Genomic DNA, 17,054 nt, shown 5'->3' on the forward strand with positions numbered 1-17,054 from the left:
GCTGAACAATGTCGGCACTTGTTGTTCCGACCGCAGCGCGGCCGCCCGTTTTGCAGCGCAATAAACGCTTTGCTAATACGATGTGAGGGGCCCCATTTACGACCCGGCAGCCCGTCTTGCTCCCGTATTAACAGCGCAACCAGTCCCTCCCTCTCTCACGGCACCCCTCCCTTACGTGCTAATCTCCGCGTCGGCGGAGTTGGCTAAGCGCTACCGGCTCGCAGAGCGATCCGGCCGCCGATGGCCGCCTCGCGTGATTAAGCCTTCCGGTAGCCGGAGCACGAGTTTCGCTAACGCAGAAACGACGTGTTCTGCACATCGTAATCGAACTCTCTGCAGATCGCGGGAGCACCGAGATGCACTCAGCTGGCGTAATTCAGGTTCGCCCCTCCTCCTCCTCCTCCTCCTCCTAGTCCCTAGTGGAACTCCTTTTTTCCCACTTTTCTTGACCCGACCCCGCGCGGCGAGAATCCACGAGGGCGAGCCGGCCAGCACCGCGATCGACAGACCGAGCAATCGAATTATGCCAGGATGATATTCGTTGCACGAAATTGCTTCCAATTGCACGTGATGGCGGTTGTGTATACCGCAAAACCCCTTGTCTGCCCTCGCCCGGCGATGAATACGGCTTCTGTTTTTGCCGCTCGACGGATGGCCATTTTCGATTGGGAATAGCTAGGGACGCCATCGCAACAGCAACAACAGCGGGAGGGCGCCGCTGTGATTAGCCAGCCGCGAGCGCGTGCGATCTTAGCATTCTCTCTTGGGCTGCGTGTCCCGTGACCAGCGTGCCGCAGTCGCCGCCCAAATTTGGCCACGTTCGCGAGTGCGGCACGAGTAATTTGGGACCATAGTGGCCTGTAGCAGCAGCAACCTCTCTCTCTCTCTCTCTCTCTCCCTCGCGTGATGCTCGGGTCCGCCACAAATCCACAGCTAATTCGAGCCACGAACGCGCGCACGATTATTAACTGGAGGATCATTATTTCGAGAGAAAACTTCCCTGCCCCTTTACCCTTGCTCTGGGTAACCCCGCTGTGCCGGTAAGGTTGGGCCGGGGAGGTGGGGAGCAGCGGCGCGCGTCCGGCTCCTTCTGGGCGAGCCCTGGCGGCGACGGAAACAAAACAAAATCGGTGTTGGAGCCAGTGCGAGGTCGGCGGCGCTCGCCGTTCCCGAGGCGGACCCAGCGCGCGCCGGAGAGCAAGCTGCGGCTTCCGCACTCTGCTCCCACGTTCTTCACTCCGTTTTTAAGCCCCGTGCTTAACATTTTCCAGACATTACCATTCTTACGAGAGTGGATCAAAAAGTAATGCCTTCCGTATCGTAGGCTACAAAATTTAATAATGAACACATAACAGGGAATTAGTACAGATCGTACCCTAAACTGTCCTCTACACAGAGCCACCGTTCCACATGCAATGCAGTTGTACACATGTACGCCAGCGTTGTATCCTGGCATCAAACCCAGCTTGGAAAAATTCCAGGTTTTGCTTCTTGACCCATTTTTTTCGCAAAATGATTTTAAAGCTGTTGACTGTAAACTCCATCGCGTCTGTCTCCTCGAATTACTTCACCAGCGCATCCTCGATTGGTATCTGTAACAGGTGTCGTGCTTACACCGTCGCTATTTTGCATTATAAGAGAGGTATATTTTTCCCTAACTAAAGAGTAAAATTTAGTCTTCACCTTCGAATGATAACGTCGAAGGAGAACCATCAACAAACTTCAGAATTCGGCGCAGTTATGATGCAAATTTCAAATTCGGAGTTATTCATCTACATGTAATACAGATGCTTCCAAAACATATGTTTCAAGAAGTGCTGCTTCTCCAGTAAATGAATGGTAGCCAGGATAATGTACTTTGCGAGAAGACAGACGAAAATAATGTATATTTACAGCAGTACTGCGCAAAAAAACAATCTTGCTTATCTCCTGCACTTCGCGAGCTGTATACATACTTATTCTAAATGGTTATTTAATATAACAACTCCTGAAGTGTAGTAGATGAAATTGTTATTTTCCACAGGACTGCTGCAGCATCCACATTGCAGTCGATGTTTTTAACGGCGTGCTAATTGAAAAAAAAATGGTTCACATGGCTCTGAGAACTATGGGACTTAACTGCTGAGGTCATCAGTCCCCTAGAACTTAGAATTACTTAAACCATCTAACCTAAGGACATCACACACATCCATGCCCGAGGCAGGATTCGAACCTGCGACCGTAGCAGTCTCGCGGTTCCAGACTGTAGCGTCTAGAACGCCGGCCGGCTGCTAATTGAAGATTTAAATACGTATTACACCAACTTAAGATGGGCGGAAGCTCGAAGCGCAACTTGGTATATATAAAAATACGCAAAAAGTAGCTGGTGCTGTATTTCTTAAAGTAAAGTAATCCACAGTAACGAAGCTTAACAACCAGTAAAATAGATAAATTAATATTGGTGTCGACATTTTTCCTATTGTTGTACATAAAGAGTGATCATGCTTTTGAGAGTGGTAAAACTGATGATTCTAAAAAAAAAAAAAAAAAAACTTCGAATGAATGTCCTTATCTTAACAGTGCCCGACATACAGCTGTCTGCAAATCACGGTCGTGGAGTCCTTTCTTGGTCACCGAAGTCGCCCGATCTTACTGCATTAAATTACCCGTACTGTTGTAAGAATGGCTTAAGAGCGAAGTCTGCAAGCGCGGAATGGACGCGGAGGAAGAACTTCTCGCTCGTATTTTACATGCTTGTGCTCAAATAAAGTATCGTGAGAAACAGCTCAGATCAGCAACATAGCAGCTATCTTCGAGAGCTACAAAATGCAATGCAGCTGACGGTGAACTTTTTGAACACCTTTTGGGAGCAAATGTACATGATTAAACAAAACATAAGATCACAATATTTCATTTACTATCACCTGCATTTGCCCCTTACCCCACTGTTTTCATTAGTTTCCTCGGAAACTGTTAAGAACAGGACATATGTCCATGTGACTTTTTTGCTCAGAATCACTAATATTACCACCCCTCAAAACATGTACCTCTCCTCTCCTGTGTGTTCGTTGTCCCGTCGACAGCGGACCTTTGGCTCCGACCAGTCAATGACGCCATCTACGACATGGAAACTGAGATGATCTCACCACTGAAATGCTGCCGCTTCTCCCGTTTCAGACCTGAACACTTGCGGGACGCTGGATCCATGCCAGAACGGAGGCACCTGCGAGAACACGGCGCCGGACCAGTACCGCTGCACTTGCCCCGAGGGCTTCTCCGGCCTCAACTGTGAAGTCGTGGACAACCCGTGCGCCACCGAGCCCTGCGCCAACGGCGGAACGTGCCAGGAGAGTGCCAGTGGACAAGTCAACTGCACGTGCGCGCCCGGCTGGACGGGACCCACCTGCCTCGTCAGTGAGTACCAGCTTCCTACTTAGCTTCTTCCTACAACAATACCAAGGAGTCAAATGGTTCAAATGGCTCTGAGCACTATGGGACTTAACATCTGAGGTGATCAATCCCCTAAATGTGGGCAAAGCAGATGGGTGTAAGGCCTCCCGTCTGCAGCGGCACGACGGTGCGAGCTACCGCTACCGGCATGTCTTTGCGACCTGCGATGCAGCATGTATCAGGCATTAAGCTAATAAGAACAGATTTCTAGGTAAGTGTAAATATTTAAGGAGTGTGAAGGAAATTCGAGAAAAGGTCACATAGAAAATGTAGCTCCTGCTGAACTGGCACTGCAGTCAGGCAGTGCGGTAGCTCGCGACTCCCTTCATTGTCATGAGAAGTCACACCAGGCACCAATTAACTATGGAACGGATAACATTCATGCCTCCTAAGAACTTTCCTGGTACGCGCTGCTTAAGCCGTTTGCGTTATATGACAATGTCGATATTCAGTTAGCTAACGTTGTCCTCTGAATTTTAATCGTAGCATGCAGCGGCTCTTAAACTAATTAGTATGTACACGAAACAAGTCGTCCAGCCATAGATACATGGTGCTACCCGTGCGAAGCCAGAGAGGACCGTTAGTTTCTACTAAAGCAAGCAGTCACCAATCTGAAGAGCTTTACTATAGTTCAATTCTTTTATCTTGGCGGTTCGTGCATGCCCGTCCAGATATGGGAGATTGCTGCGTTGCCAGTTGCACGGGCCAAGCAAACTTACGTTTATGGGGGAGCGCGCAGTTTATGAAGTAAAGCCACCACGGCCGCATTAACCCTTTCGCTGCTACACAGACGTGCTCCCCGCATTTTGTCATCACTGCACTGCTCGCCTGTGCAGACATACTTATCATTCGATTTCACAAAGACTATTTGGCCCAAAAATTTGATTTTTACACATCTTCTTGGCTGATACCTTCCCCCACCCCCCCATAAATGACTTAATTTTGTTTCGATGGTCAACGCATTTATTGTGCAGCATTTTTATGTAGTAAACCATTGCACGAAATTTTGAAGAGTTTGCAGAGGTAAAAGTCCACAGCGTATACTTTCCGTATGGTCGATTTTAGTTGCCACTAGAAATTTCAAAAAATTACATTCAAACGAATAAAATTCATGAAGTAATCCACTTCGATATTGTTTTTAAATAAAGAAAATATTAAGCACTGAACAAGGTTTGAAACCAGAACCTTCCGCTTAGCAGCCAAACACTTTAACCATTAAGCTAACTTCGCTCGTCATACATCAGACTTCCCGGAGGATTTTAAAATATGACGCAAAATACAGACACCGTTGGTATGACTATGAATTACTCACGTTTCGTCGAATTACAATAGGAAATAAACAATTACCGCTGTTCTTTAGTGCGAAAAAGCGTTTAGTGAGAATGATACAAACACCTTTCATTGCTATCGCCAAGCTTATTGCTTGTTTGGCGTAATTAATTAATAGAATATGAAGCAGTTGGTATAAAGAATGCTTTTTCCAAACTTTCTATAAAAGCAATTCTGCTATCAAGACATTGCTTTTGTTCAATTACTTTATTTACGACTGAACGTTTCTAAAATTGAAGACACTCGTCCGTGCTCTGCACTGCAATCGAGCTCTGGCAACGTCGTTCTCTGTCCATTGACTGACTGAGTTTTGTAACGTCAGATGCGCAGAACGAACCTAAACTCGGCCGCCGTCGTTAATGACGCGCCCTTTAGATGTGGTCCTGTTGGAATATGCCATTGCCTACCTGTCAGTTTTGAAATGACTTACCCAGCCATTTGTAGGGGGACTTAACAGTTTAACATCGATTCCGAACCACGGTGCAACTCGGCATTTTCACATCTACAAACATTCCCAGAAGGAAAAGAAGTGATAAATGACTGATAAAAATCCTATGATTGACCAGGGATCCAACCTGAGACCATTGGGTGAGTAGTCTGGACTGTACCGCTGAGCCACCGAGCCACAACTATGAAACGAATAATTCGTTCCAGAGATTGCCTGAGAGGCGGTCTGTTTTCTGGGAGAAGCGGTGATCTTCAAGCAGAGAGAGTCCGCCGGGGCTGGGGCCTATCTGCCGCAGATCTGCCCACTCGGTCCCGCCCCGGCCGACCCCAGTGGCCGGCTGAAGGCCTCCTGTCCTCCCCTCGCAGCTTCTGCTACAACAATGAAGTGGGGGGCGGGGGAGGGGCTACCAGCCCCTCGACGGTAATGAAGCCGAGCGGATAAGCGCTGCCCCAGGGCCTATCGAGATCCCCAGAGGAAGGCGCGGGGTGAGGAACGGTCGGAGGAAAACAAAGGGGCGAGCAGAATTACGAAGAACCCAGCCGCGCCGGTGTAGACGAAGAGAGAATGAAAGAGAGGCCAGGTAATTGCTAGTTGCGCTGATTTACTGTTCTGGAACTACCTCCGCCGGTGGAGGAGCCGCTCGTGAGAGCTGGACCGCAAGATGATGGGGAATTACTGTGCTTCGCCTCGCCTCGCGTCGGCATTCCTGCGCAGGCGCAGCGCACCGCACCGCTCTGGCCGCCGAACCAGCGTGCGCGACCTGCCGCATACGACTTACCCCACGGCTCAATTCTGACACTCCACGGGGGTATCTTGTGCCGAATGCACGCGTCCGCTTCGACCTACTGGATATTTTTCCTTGTATACCCTGACCTTTTGTGGGCCGCGGGGCGCAGTTTAATACTGGCTTTCCTCTCCATCTTCATCATTTTCTTCTTCGCCTCCTCTCCGAATTTCTGCATTCTTTCACTGACGCTCTTTCTCCTTTCTTCTGACTGGGTATCCTTGCACTTCCTACATCATGTTTCCTGCAATTCGTTGATGTTATCGACCTTCGTTCGAACAACTACTTTATTTTTAAGTTATTCCTTTACATGGTCAAGTTGAAGGTATGCGATCTGTAATTGTTTGTATTTACTGAATTCAGAAAAAAAGTATTTTATCCGTCTTGATCGCAATATACTATTTTTATTGATTACTAGTTTCTGCTAAAGTTTTTAGCCGTCTTCATATCACAGGATAAAAAAATATAATCACCAACCGGTTGGACACATCGTCTTAAATTTTGTGCCGGCTTCATAGTTCGGTCTTCTTATACCACTCGATGAAACATTAATGTAAAATCGTCCATGACCAAGAGATCATTGCATCCACTGTGTAATAACATTATATCAGATAATCTCCACAAGGGCAGGGTGAGACCACAATTAACACTTAGTCACCAGAAAACACGTAATACAGTACTTGCACAGTGAGTACGTCATACAACTGAGTGAAAATTACGTATTGCTTTCTGGTAATATACTTTTAATTGTGATCTCACTCTACCTATGTGGAGGATGTCTGATATAATGTTTTTACGCAGTGGATGTCACAATCTTCCAGTTACGGGTGATTTCATATGAACGTTTCATCGAGATGTATAATAAGATTGAGCTATGCATCTTGCACAAAATTTATGACGAAATGTTCCACCAGTTTGTGACTGTACGAAGAAAACATGTTTTTCTTATCTTGTGATCTAAGATACCTAACAGTTTCAGCCAAAACTGGTAATCAATAAATATAATAAATTGCGATCTTGACCAATAAAGAATTTTTTCTGCCTCCAGGAACTGTAAATTTTATTTTAAATTTTCTTTCGAACGATCTTACCTTCACCAATACCATCTTTTTTTTATTTCCGCAGCTCATTCTGTCTCAGCTTTAAACACGTCCATATAGTGGAAATCCACTCTCTTTCATTTATTCTTGTAATGTTTCCTTAGACTTTTCGGTCTTGTCTTGAGTATCTGCTTGTCTGTGAGGATCTTCCCTGTATCCGTGAAACAACTTTTCTTTTTTCTGGCCTTAAAATCTTTTCTGAGGGTTTTCTTTCTTGCTTGTTCAACGTCAGGCATTTTGAATGATGCAGACTTCTCTCGTATTCGCACTGAGCAATAGTAATTCCAGTCTCTATAACCTCGCATATGATTGGTAAAATTCGGATAGTACGGTATACAGATGAACAGCAAGGTTCGCAGCTCGTGGTCTAGTGCCTAACGTTGCTGCCTCTGGAACACGGGGTTCCGTGTTCGATTCCCGGCCGGGTTGGGGATTTTCTCTGCCCGGAGGCTGGGTGTTTGTGTTGTCCTCATCATTTGATCATCATCGTCATTCGTGACAGTGGCTAGATTGGACTGTGAAAAAAATTGGATTGTGTGAAAACTGGGACTTCGCAAGGGCGCTGATGACCACGCAGTTGAGCTCCCCATAAACCAAATGTCATCATCATTATCATCACCATCACCATGAACAACAAGAAATTTAGTGAGCTTTAGATACGGGAGGACGCGTAAACTTTCGTCGCTGTTAGTGGAGCTCGAATCCGTTGAATTATCCAAAAGAATGTGTGAAACATCCCGACTAAACTCAATGAAAAACTTACTTGTCGGTCAATGGAAGATATGTAAAAATTGTCGAACTGTAAATCTACGAGCGAGGTGCATAAGAAGACGCATCAGACATACAAAGGACAGCCGCTCTGGCCACAGAGGGCCAATCGGGTTCGACCGAACGCCGTGTCATTCTCAGGCGAAGGCGTCATTTGAACGCGGTAAGGCGAGGGCGTGGAGAGGGAGGGGCCGGGGGGGGGGGGGGGGTGCGGTCAGCACATCGCTCTCACGGCGGTTGTCGGGTTAGTAGACCTTGGAGCCGCCACTTCTCATTCAAGTGAATGGGTTCCGTTCCATTCCTCTCACAAAGGGAAAATCCCTCGCAGTACCGGGAATGGAACCCGTGTCCCTCACATGGCAACCATGCCAGGCTGACCACTCAGTTTCGAAGGCGGCCATATAACAAAAACTGAGTTGGAATAAGATAACAATCACTTAACGCCATAGTGTTCAACAAATTTTATGCATTTATAGCTAAATAAAGTCCCACAGATCATTATGTAACAGCCAAAAAACATTTCATCAGAGTAAGCAAACCTGTGTTTTGTAAAAGGACCACTCAGAATTAAAAATTCTCTGAAAAATTGCCGAAAACCATGTCAAACTGGTTGGCATGTTGACATCCTCTTTCTTCAGGGAAATAAAACTTTCGTTATTTTTATTTCTTTTGCCAATTTATTACTGGGTTTTGAAGACTACAGCAATATTATAATCCCAAAAATTCGTGCTGATGTTTCCTGCCTCTATTGGGCTGGAAAAACGCAAAAAAAAAATAAAAAAATAAAGGATTTTGCATGAATTACGCCATGTATATAAAGTGCCCTCATGTTTCTGCCACTTGTGGGGGGGGGGGGGGGGGGGGAGCCTTCGTCGGAGATTTCCTTTCTAATGATACTGCCATAGTACTAGATATGCTTATTTCTTATCTTCTATTTCGCCACTTGATATTATTCGTCTGTTTTGTAGTGGCAGAAAAATTAGAAAAAAAATATCGCGCGAACTGTCACAAGCGCAAAATACTAACTTTATATAAAAAAGGTTGCGATTAAAGCTGTCTTCACTGTTGCGCTCTTTGAACAGGTAACTCACGTTTGAAGGCAATATTCACAGGCGTCTTCTGTAGGCGGAAGCCAGACGGCGAAGCCGCCGCCGAAACCGGAATGGTGCAGACATAAACAAGAGTAGCGACAGCATGCACAATGGCAGCTGTTAATTATCGCCAGCAGACAACGACGGTAACTGCGACGTAACTTTTCTCCGCCGTCTGAAAACCTCAGCGCAGAATTCCTCAGTGGGGAGGAAGTAAAGTCGCTTTCTTCGAGGCCTGCCTGCATGCGAGCCACAGTGGAAGGCGGTAACCGGGCATGCCACTGCCACGGAATCCAATTAATTTAACCCTCTCGCTTGTCCGGAGGAAATAACAGGCTTGGCGGTTCGGGGCCTGGTGGGCGTGCGGAGGAGGGATAGTGGGTCCGTTGCTGCGGGCCCCGGGGCCGGGGGTCGGGGGAATCACCGCCTGCAGCGCTGCCACCGCTCCGCACGCTCACATCTCGCCGATCCAAGTCGGCAGCACTGCGCCTCTCCAGTCTCCGCAGACGTCCCCTGTCAGTAGTGGCGCGAGAACCCCAAAATTTTCACGGAAAAAAGGGAAACTCAGTTTGTTCCTTGGAAATATAGGAGAGTATGATAGAAAATTTCTCAGTCTGGGACAAATTTTGCGTTGATATCCATGAATAATACAGCATAAACAGGAGCCATCAGAAACAGAACAACGCATGGAGCAGAAAGGTTCGGCATAAAGCGCCAAGAGTTCTTGATCGGCGCGTGGAATTGTCAAAGGTTTGAACCACAGGAGAGAACAACGGGAACCCTGAAAAAATCTGAACTGGCTGACGCTGGAGGATAGGCGTAAGGCCGGTATTACATTATCAAATTTCTTTGTCAAAGATTTGATCAAAGATGTGATCAAATATTCCGTCAAATATATTTGACAAAGACCTTTGGCGTAGCGCTAGAAGGGGCATTACACTGTCATCATATTTTTCGTCAAAGTTCAAGATGGCTGACAACAACAACTTGTTATTAACCGCAGCAGTTGCATGTACCACAATTGCACTGTGTGCACATGCGGAAGAGAAGCGGGGGAAAAAAAGGAAACATACCTGGGTGAAGCCGTGGGTTTTACGGCGACATGATAAAAGCATTCAACAGAACTTGTTACGTGAGCTTATAGTGGCGGACGTCAAGTCGTACACCAATTACTTAAGAATGGATGAGCATACATTTCTGTATGTGCTCAATGAAGCGTATCCTCATATCACAAAGCACAATATTCACTTAAGAACTGCTACATCTGCAGAAGACAGGCTCACTATAATACTCCGATTCCTTGCTACAGGAGAGGGTTAGGTTAGGTCAGGTCTCCAATCTTCGTAATCTATTTTTGTATTCGGCGTGCCTCACGTTGTAAAGCGCCTCATCAGCTTCATACATCTCTATTAATTTTGTAGTTGTCGGCACACACCAATTGTATTTACCGGCAATGTTTATAAAAACACTACAGACGACAGAATGCAGCGATGCTAGCGCTCCATGTGGTAACATGTCACATTGCAGTGAACAGAAGACAAGCGACTTCTTTGATCTACAGCGAGGCCCTAGATTTGTTCAAATATTGGACGACATTTGACAAAGTTACCTATTACACCATCAAATATCTTTGATAAAGATATTGGACAAAGATATTTGACAAAGAAATTTGATAGTGTATTACCGGCCTTACCAACACGCCAAAAAGTCTACGTACAAAGTTTCTAGAACAGGCATTAAGTGTATCGCTCACTTGGGAATGCGTTGACAACATAAGACTAAAGCCGTGAGGCCGGGTCGTGAGTCGTACTTGGATAGTTCAGTCGGGTGCTTTGGAAGACGTATCATGTTTTAACTTTGAAACTGAGCTTTTCTTTTTTGGTTTGTCGAGGAGCCTTGGTTGCTTATTTCACTGAAGATGAGTATTTTACGGTACGCCGAAACAAAATGTAGGCTGTAGCGTGAGAAGCTACCATGGAAGGCACTTTTAGAGAGAGAAAGAAGGGCTACAAGGCGAGATTGTAACCCCCTCCTCTCCTCTCTCCAAAAAAAACAAAGTCGTTAGTACTTGCCAACGAAATTCAGAGGTCCCACGCTCGAGTGCCGGCCCAGCAAACAATTTTATTTGCCAGGAAGTTTCATATCAGCGCACATTCCGCTGCAGAGAGAAAATTCATTATGAATCAAAATCAGTCTAACTACAGCGCGCAAAGAGGCATTCTTTCCACGAGCCCGGTATACAAATGGAACGGGAACAAACCCTATGAGGTGCAATGGGAAGTATCCTCTGCCATGCGCTTCACAGCGGATGATGATAATAATGCCCCTGATGCAAGGCTTTCAATTGGAGGCCACTTTAGTGTCCCAAACCTATCTCCGTTATCCTACCGACCAAAGGGGCCCCACTGCTTAATGTACGTTCCCAACTACGAGTCTTTCCTGTAGACTCTTCACTCACTACGTTTACTTATGATACATGTTCCAGAAAACGAAAACCGAACTGCGGAAACCGTTTTACGCTATCGTGTTTACATGTTTAGGTCTGATGCGGATTTGCTAGCCCAGTTAAATATAGCTCCTGGAAAACGGCTGCCACACTTTATGACTCATTCAGCACAATCGCTATTTCCTTTCAATTAGACAAGGTGTAAACAGCTTCAGTCTAATATTTCTAATTATCCCTCACTATATAAAAAGCCACTCCGTCCACATTAGCCAAAAAAATTTTAATAATAAGACGAAACCTGACAACACAAGCACGTTTCAAAACCGGTTGTGTTTACATGTGAAAGAAAATCGACTGCGGAATTGGAAGACTGGCAACCAGAAGCAGATTTCCAGAGTCGATTTTGAAGTGTTTACATGACCACTCAGAAGTGGTATTGGGAAATCGGTTTACGAAATCCGGTTTTGGTAGTTCCATGTAAACCTTGTGACAGAGGCAAGGTTACAGGCGAACTGAATTATTTCGTGTTCAGACCGGGAGTCGATCACTTGACAATTCAGTTTCAAGGAACGAGCTTTAATATTACAGTCTAGTGACTAGCCTACCAGACCCGATTTCCCAGTGGATGTACTGTAGGTGTAGAACGAAATTTTGTTTGTATTATGGAGGTATATGTTGCACGAACGGTCATATCAACTTCATCTGTGCAGCAACTTTGTTTTTACATCATTTTATAGTAGTCGTACTCCATTCGTTTCATTTAAACAAATAAACTGAAGTCATTATTTATTTATTTACCTATGATTCGTCGCCATCGAAAAGTTATATGAGGTCGGTGAAGTTCTAAAGAGAGTCTTTCACTTTATTTTACATTTATAAGAATTGGGTGGCAGAATTCTACGTGATGACTGCTTTTGAACGCTAGTTTGTTAGTATGGGCGAAGCGTGGAACGAAACCATCAAAGGAGTACCTGGAAGTCAGCGGTTCTAATTAAAAGCAAGACAGTTCCATTTGCCATAAACGTTGGCCAGTGTTTAGCAGGATTTGAAATGTATACTTCTTGTTGATTACTTTGAAAAGGGTTAAATAATGAGTGACGAATACACTACTGCTCAAGTATTCCGGGCCAATAATAAAAATATAAAAAAAGTACAAGAACAGGGAGTGGATCACAGAAAAAATACGTATTACACCAAGACTACGAAAGTTGCTTTGGGAATGAGTAACGTGCAACATCAGTATTCTTAAAGCTCTGTTGCCCACATTAAAGACTAACGGTGTAAATTTCTGCGACATTTCACAATTTATATCTATATAAATTTCAAATCCAAACTAAATTAAAGCTAATGTCTCAGTGCAGTATGTGTTATGTTTAAAGTGTGTCTACATTGAAATAATGTGAATCGGTTAAAGTTAGTCATAATGCAATCTCTCAACAGAGCTATCATATATAAATATAATTGCTTACAAACATGTAGGAACTGGCATTTCATCGGATATGTTAATCTTATGAACGATCCGAAATTCAGCTACAAACTGTCTCACTACGCCGGCTGCTGTGGCCGTGTGGTTCTAGGCGCTGTAGTTCGGAACCGCGGGACTGCTACGGTCGCAGGTTCGAATCCCGCCTCGGGCATGGATGTGTGTGATGTCCTTAGGTTAGTTAGGTTTAAGTAGTTCTAAGTTCTAGGGGACTGATGACCTAAGATGTTAAGTCCCATAGTGCTCAGGGCCATTTTTTTGTCTCACTACATCGAACTAACTACACTGGAATGTTGACTATTTTTTCCACCGATAAGTAATAGCATTGTTCAGTTGAATAGCCTGTGTAACTTGCGAAACTCTTGACTTCGTGTTTTCAAAATATCATGTACTGAAGCTGTAGGTAGGCCTGCTCCCTAATTTTAACAGTGCCCCTCCGTGTCGGCAGAAAGGTGCTGGGCTTTACAGTATTGTCTTCGAGAGCTGCCTCCCAATAAGCAGGTAGACGAGAGATTAGAAGTACAGTATATAAAAGATGCGACAATGGACGACTGCAAAATGAACAAGGGAAATGCATGTTTCCAGTTTCGCTGCGTTGATGATGAACCGATGGGTCATTATGAGGGAAAAGAAAACCAGTAGGCCTACAGTGAAAATCGCTGACAAAATTATGCGATTTCTTTTGTGTTACCAAAACAATACATTAACCGAATACCGTGTATTTAATCGTATTTACAATAACACACTTAAAAAGTATGCCGGCCGGAGTTCTGGGCGCTACGGTCTGGAGCCGAGCTACCGCTACGGTCGCAGGTTCGAATCCTGCCTCGGGCATGGATATGTGCGATGTCCTTAGGTTAGTTAGGTTTAATTAGTTTTAAGTTCTAGGCGACTGATGACCTCAGAAGTTAAGCCGCATAGTGCTCAGAGCCATTTTTCTTAAAAAGTATATTGTCAATATAATTATGTGACTTTTGGAAAGTGTTACTGCCGATAGACTACCATGAACTCAAAGCTGCTGTCGGTTCCCCATACCTTTCGGTAGTTTCTTCGCGTATAAATAAGCTACGTCTTTGCTCTGTGTTCGCGACGTTTTCCATATACGCCAGAACGGTATTAAATTTGGAGTTCTTCGCCTAAGAAATCAATTGGTTATGAGAGCCACCAATTTCAGTGAATACTATGACCCCTTCGTGGATATATAATGCAACAACCACCAAGTCTATAGAGACAGTGTTGGTACTACTACGCCGTCGAGGCATCTGTAAAAGCTTCTACTTCCATACTGAAACTAAGCAGTTCTCAAAACTCACGCAATCGAAAATGTTTGTTGCTTGCGACTTTCAGTGCCGTCTGCATGATTTGAGAGACAATATAGTTTGATTTAAATATCAGCATTATTGCATATAAATTTTTCTTGATCACTGGAAAAGCCAACTGAAACACTTCTTTATCATTATTTCACATATGATAATTTAAAACGAAAAGAAAAAGCGTTTCTTTACAGTGGTGTTGTATTCTTATTGTACCCATAACCTGAGTTTATCTACCTAACGAAACGGCTTTCCTATTCTTTTTTCCCCTCTCTTCTTTTCCTCGACCCTTTACCTACTTACCAAATCTTCACAGCTTCCTTCCATGTCGGTAGAAAGATGAAGGGCTCAAACTGGATTGGCTTTCTGAGCTGCCTCTGCTTCCCAATAAGTAGGAAGACCCGACGTTACAAGTACATAAAAGTTTCGACAATGGACGACTGCAAAATGAACGAAGGAAATTCGTGTCTCCAATTTCAGTGCGTCGATAACGGACGATGAGTAATGTATGTCTTATGAGGGGGAAAAAGACCAGTACAGCGAAAATCGTTCGGAAAATTGTGATTTTTTTTTCTGGTACCAAAAACAAATTTTTGTGCAAGTCATCCGCGAAAGTGATGGACAGCATATGCGGTAAATATAATTTATTAATTTTCTTTTTATGAAATTAGGTGTGTAACGAAAGGCGCAGCATAATTTAGTATACTGTGTCATGACCAGTTTTATACGAAACCCATGTTTCATGTTTCACTCTCCCAAAGATGAATAATAACGAATTAAGAGATCATTTGGAAGAATCAATCTGTCAATTCCTTAAAATAATAGGCCCAGCCATTTAAAAGCATACCATGCAGTTTTGTGTGCTCTTTCTTTGAACTATTATAGGCCACTGACTTACTCTCACAAGGAGCATAAACACAGAAATGGTTAAGTAACATGTTTACTTACTGATACCCCGTTTCCGGACTTGTGTTTTTGTAAATCGTACCAAGAACTATGTGATTTTATTGTTCTACTCTGTACCTCGGAGGTAATAACTCAGAACTATCAATTTTTTGTCACGTGTATAAGAAAGGAAAGGTGTCAAACAAAGATATATCTAGTTTATTTCATTTTCTTGCAGATATAGATGAATGTGCCTCAGCACCATGCCAGAATAGTGGAACATGTGTTGACCAGGTGAATAGTTTCATGTGCCTGTGTCCACCTGGATGGGAAGGAGATGCATGTCAGTTTGGTGAGTTGACATATATATTTGTATGTAATTATAAAGTACAATAGTTATGTTTAAAAAGTTGTATGTAAATAAAATCCTATGGTATTGCAGTTTATTGCTGTACTAAGCTACCACCACTCCGTTTATAATTTTTGTAGAGTTTCAGTAGTACATAAGTCAGACCTACCAAATGTAATACATTATTATTAATAAAGCAATTTTTAATCGGAAACTCCTTAGAACTAGATAATGCACGTTTTTTTGCCAAGATAGTATAAGAAAAATTTTGGAAAGGTATTTTTCACACACATGACTAGGTTAAAATTTTTGAGTTATTAGTAGATAGTCTACTCTTATGTTTATTTATCGTTCACTCTTTCTGTAATGTAAGTAAGTATTTAAAATATATGTTGACAAATCACAGGAATCATTCTTCCAATGCTATAAGCTCTTAAGTTCCTGACTATGCCTTTATATAAAAGGTGTCCGTAAGTATCGAGTGACAAGTTGTGGACTTAAAATTTATCAGTTAATTACACTTTATCTTCACATGATCCTTAAAAAGTGAAGAATCAAAAGGTTGAGTGTACTGAATGATACCTATATGGTTCACAGATGCAGACGAATGCCAACAGGACCCTGATCCATGCAAGAATGCTGTATCATGTCACAATGTTGTTGGAAGTTATCGTTGCAAATGCAGGAAAGGATGGGAAGGACAAAACTGTGACTTAAACATTAATGACTGTGTCGGCCAGTGTCAACATGGAGCAACTTGTATAGATCTTGTCAATGACTACCACTGTGCCTGCCAGCCAGGCTTTACAGGTAAATCATTCACAACATTAAGTTAGCATGATTTAATAACGGAAAATAAGAAAGAAGCAGTGTAAGGGGTCAAGATTCATTAATAAGAATTTGTTTCCTTGTTACAACAGTCTATCTCTTCAACACAGAATCTGCATTTTGACGAGCAATTAAGATGCCAAAAACATTTGAATTTCTATTTATAACCTTTATTCTTTTGTGTTAATTATTTACTCTTTTTTTTCCTCTAGCAAGTAAATATATTGAGAGGATGTATTTTCTATTGTAATTATTATTTCACAGGACGTGATTGCCACACAAACATCAATGAATGTGAGAGTAATCCTTGTAAAAATGGTGGAGAATGCTCAGACCAGGTGAATGGGTATCGCTGCATTTGCCCTGTTGGCTACACTGGAGATCAGTGTGAGGTAGGTGCAGTAGCAACCGTGAAGTTACTAAATGGTCTTGTGCTCCTTATTACAATTCATTTGACAGATTATTTTTCTGTAACTTGATGGAACAAAACCGACATTATTCAATGTGCCTCATGTAAACTACTTTTGTGTAGCAAATCTTATGCTTCTGGAGAGAATACAAATAAAATTGTAATTTTCAGATTCAACCAGCTCACTGCACACCAAACCCTTGCCAAAATTCTGCCCCGTGTTTCAATACTCAAGCGGATTACTATTGCCATTGTCCTGAGAACTGGGAAGGAAAAAACTGCAGTACACCTAGAATACAGTGTAACAATCCTCCTTGCAACAGTAAGTACCACATTTTAACACCTCTCATACCATTTTTAGTAATTTTTTGCTATTAGTAACTTTTACTTAA

At 43.5% G+C, this 17,054-nt stretch overlaps 1 protein-coding gene across 1 annotated transcript in view; it reads left to right on the top strand.

The window, feature by feature from the left end:
- The window catches only part of LOC124612262 (protein jagged-1b), a 582,430-nt gene that overhangs the window by 553,483 nt on the left and 11,893 nt on the right, over positions 1 to 17,054 (top strand). Inside the window, exons 7-11 of the mRNA XM_047140352.1 lie at positions 3,157 to 3,393; positions 15,315 to 15,428; positions 16,023 to 16,235; positions 16,518 to 16,645; positions 16,834 to 16,984. Of these exons, the coding sequence (XP_046996308.1) occupies positions 3,157 to 3,393; positions 15,315 to 15,428; positions 16,023 to 16,235; positions 16,518 to 16,645; positions 16,834 to 16,984 (843 nt within the window). The remainder of the gene's footprint in view (positions 1 to 3,156; positions 3,394 to 15,314; positions 15,429 to 16,022; positions 16,236 to 16,517; positions 16,646 to 16,833; positions 16,985 to 17,054) is intronic.

This window comes from Schistocerca americana, chromosome 4, assembly GCF_021461395.2.
Source record: "Schistocerca americana isolate TAMUIC-IGC-003095 chromosome 4, iqSchAmer2.1, whole genome shotgun sequence".
In the NCBI taxonomy this organism is placed as follows: domain Eukaryota; kingdom Metazoa; phylum Arthropoda; class Insecta; order Orthoptera; family Acrididae; genus Schistocerca; species Schistocerca americana.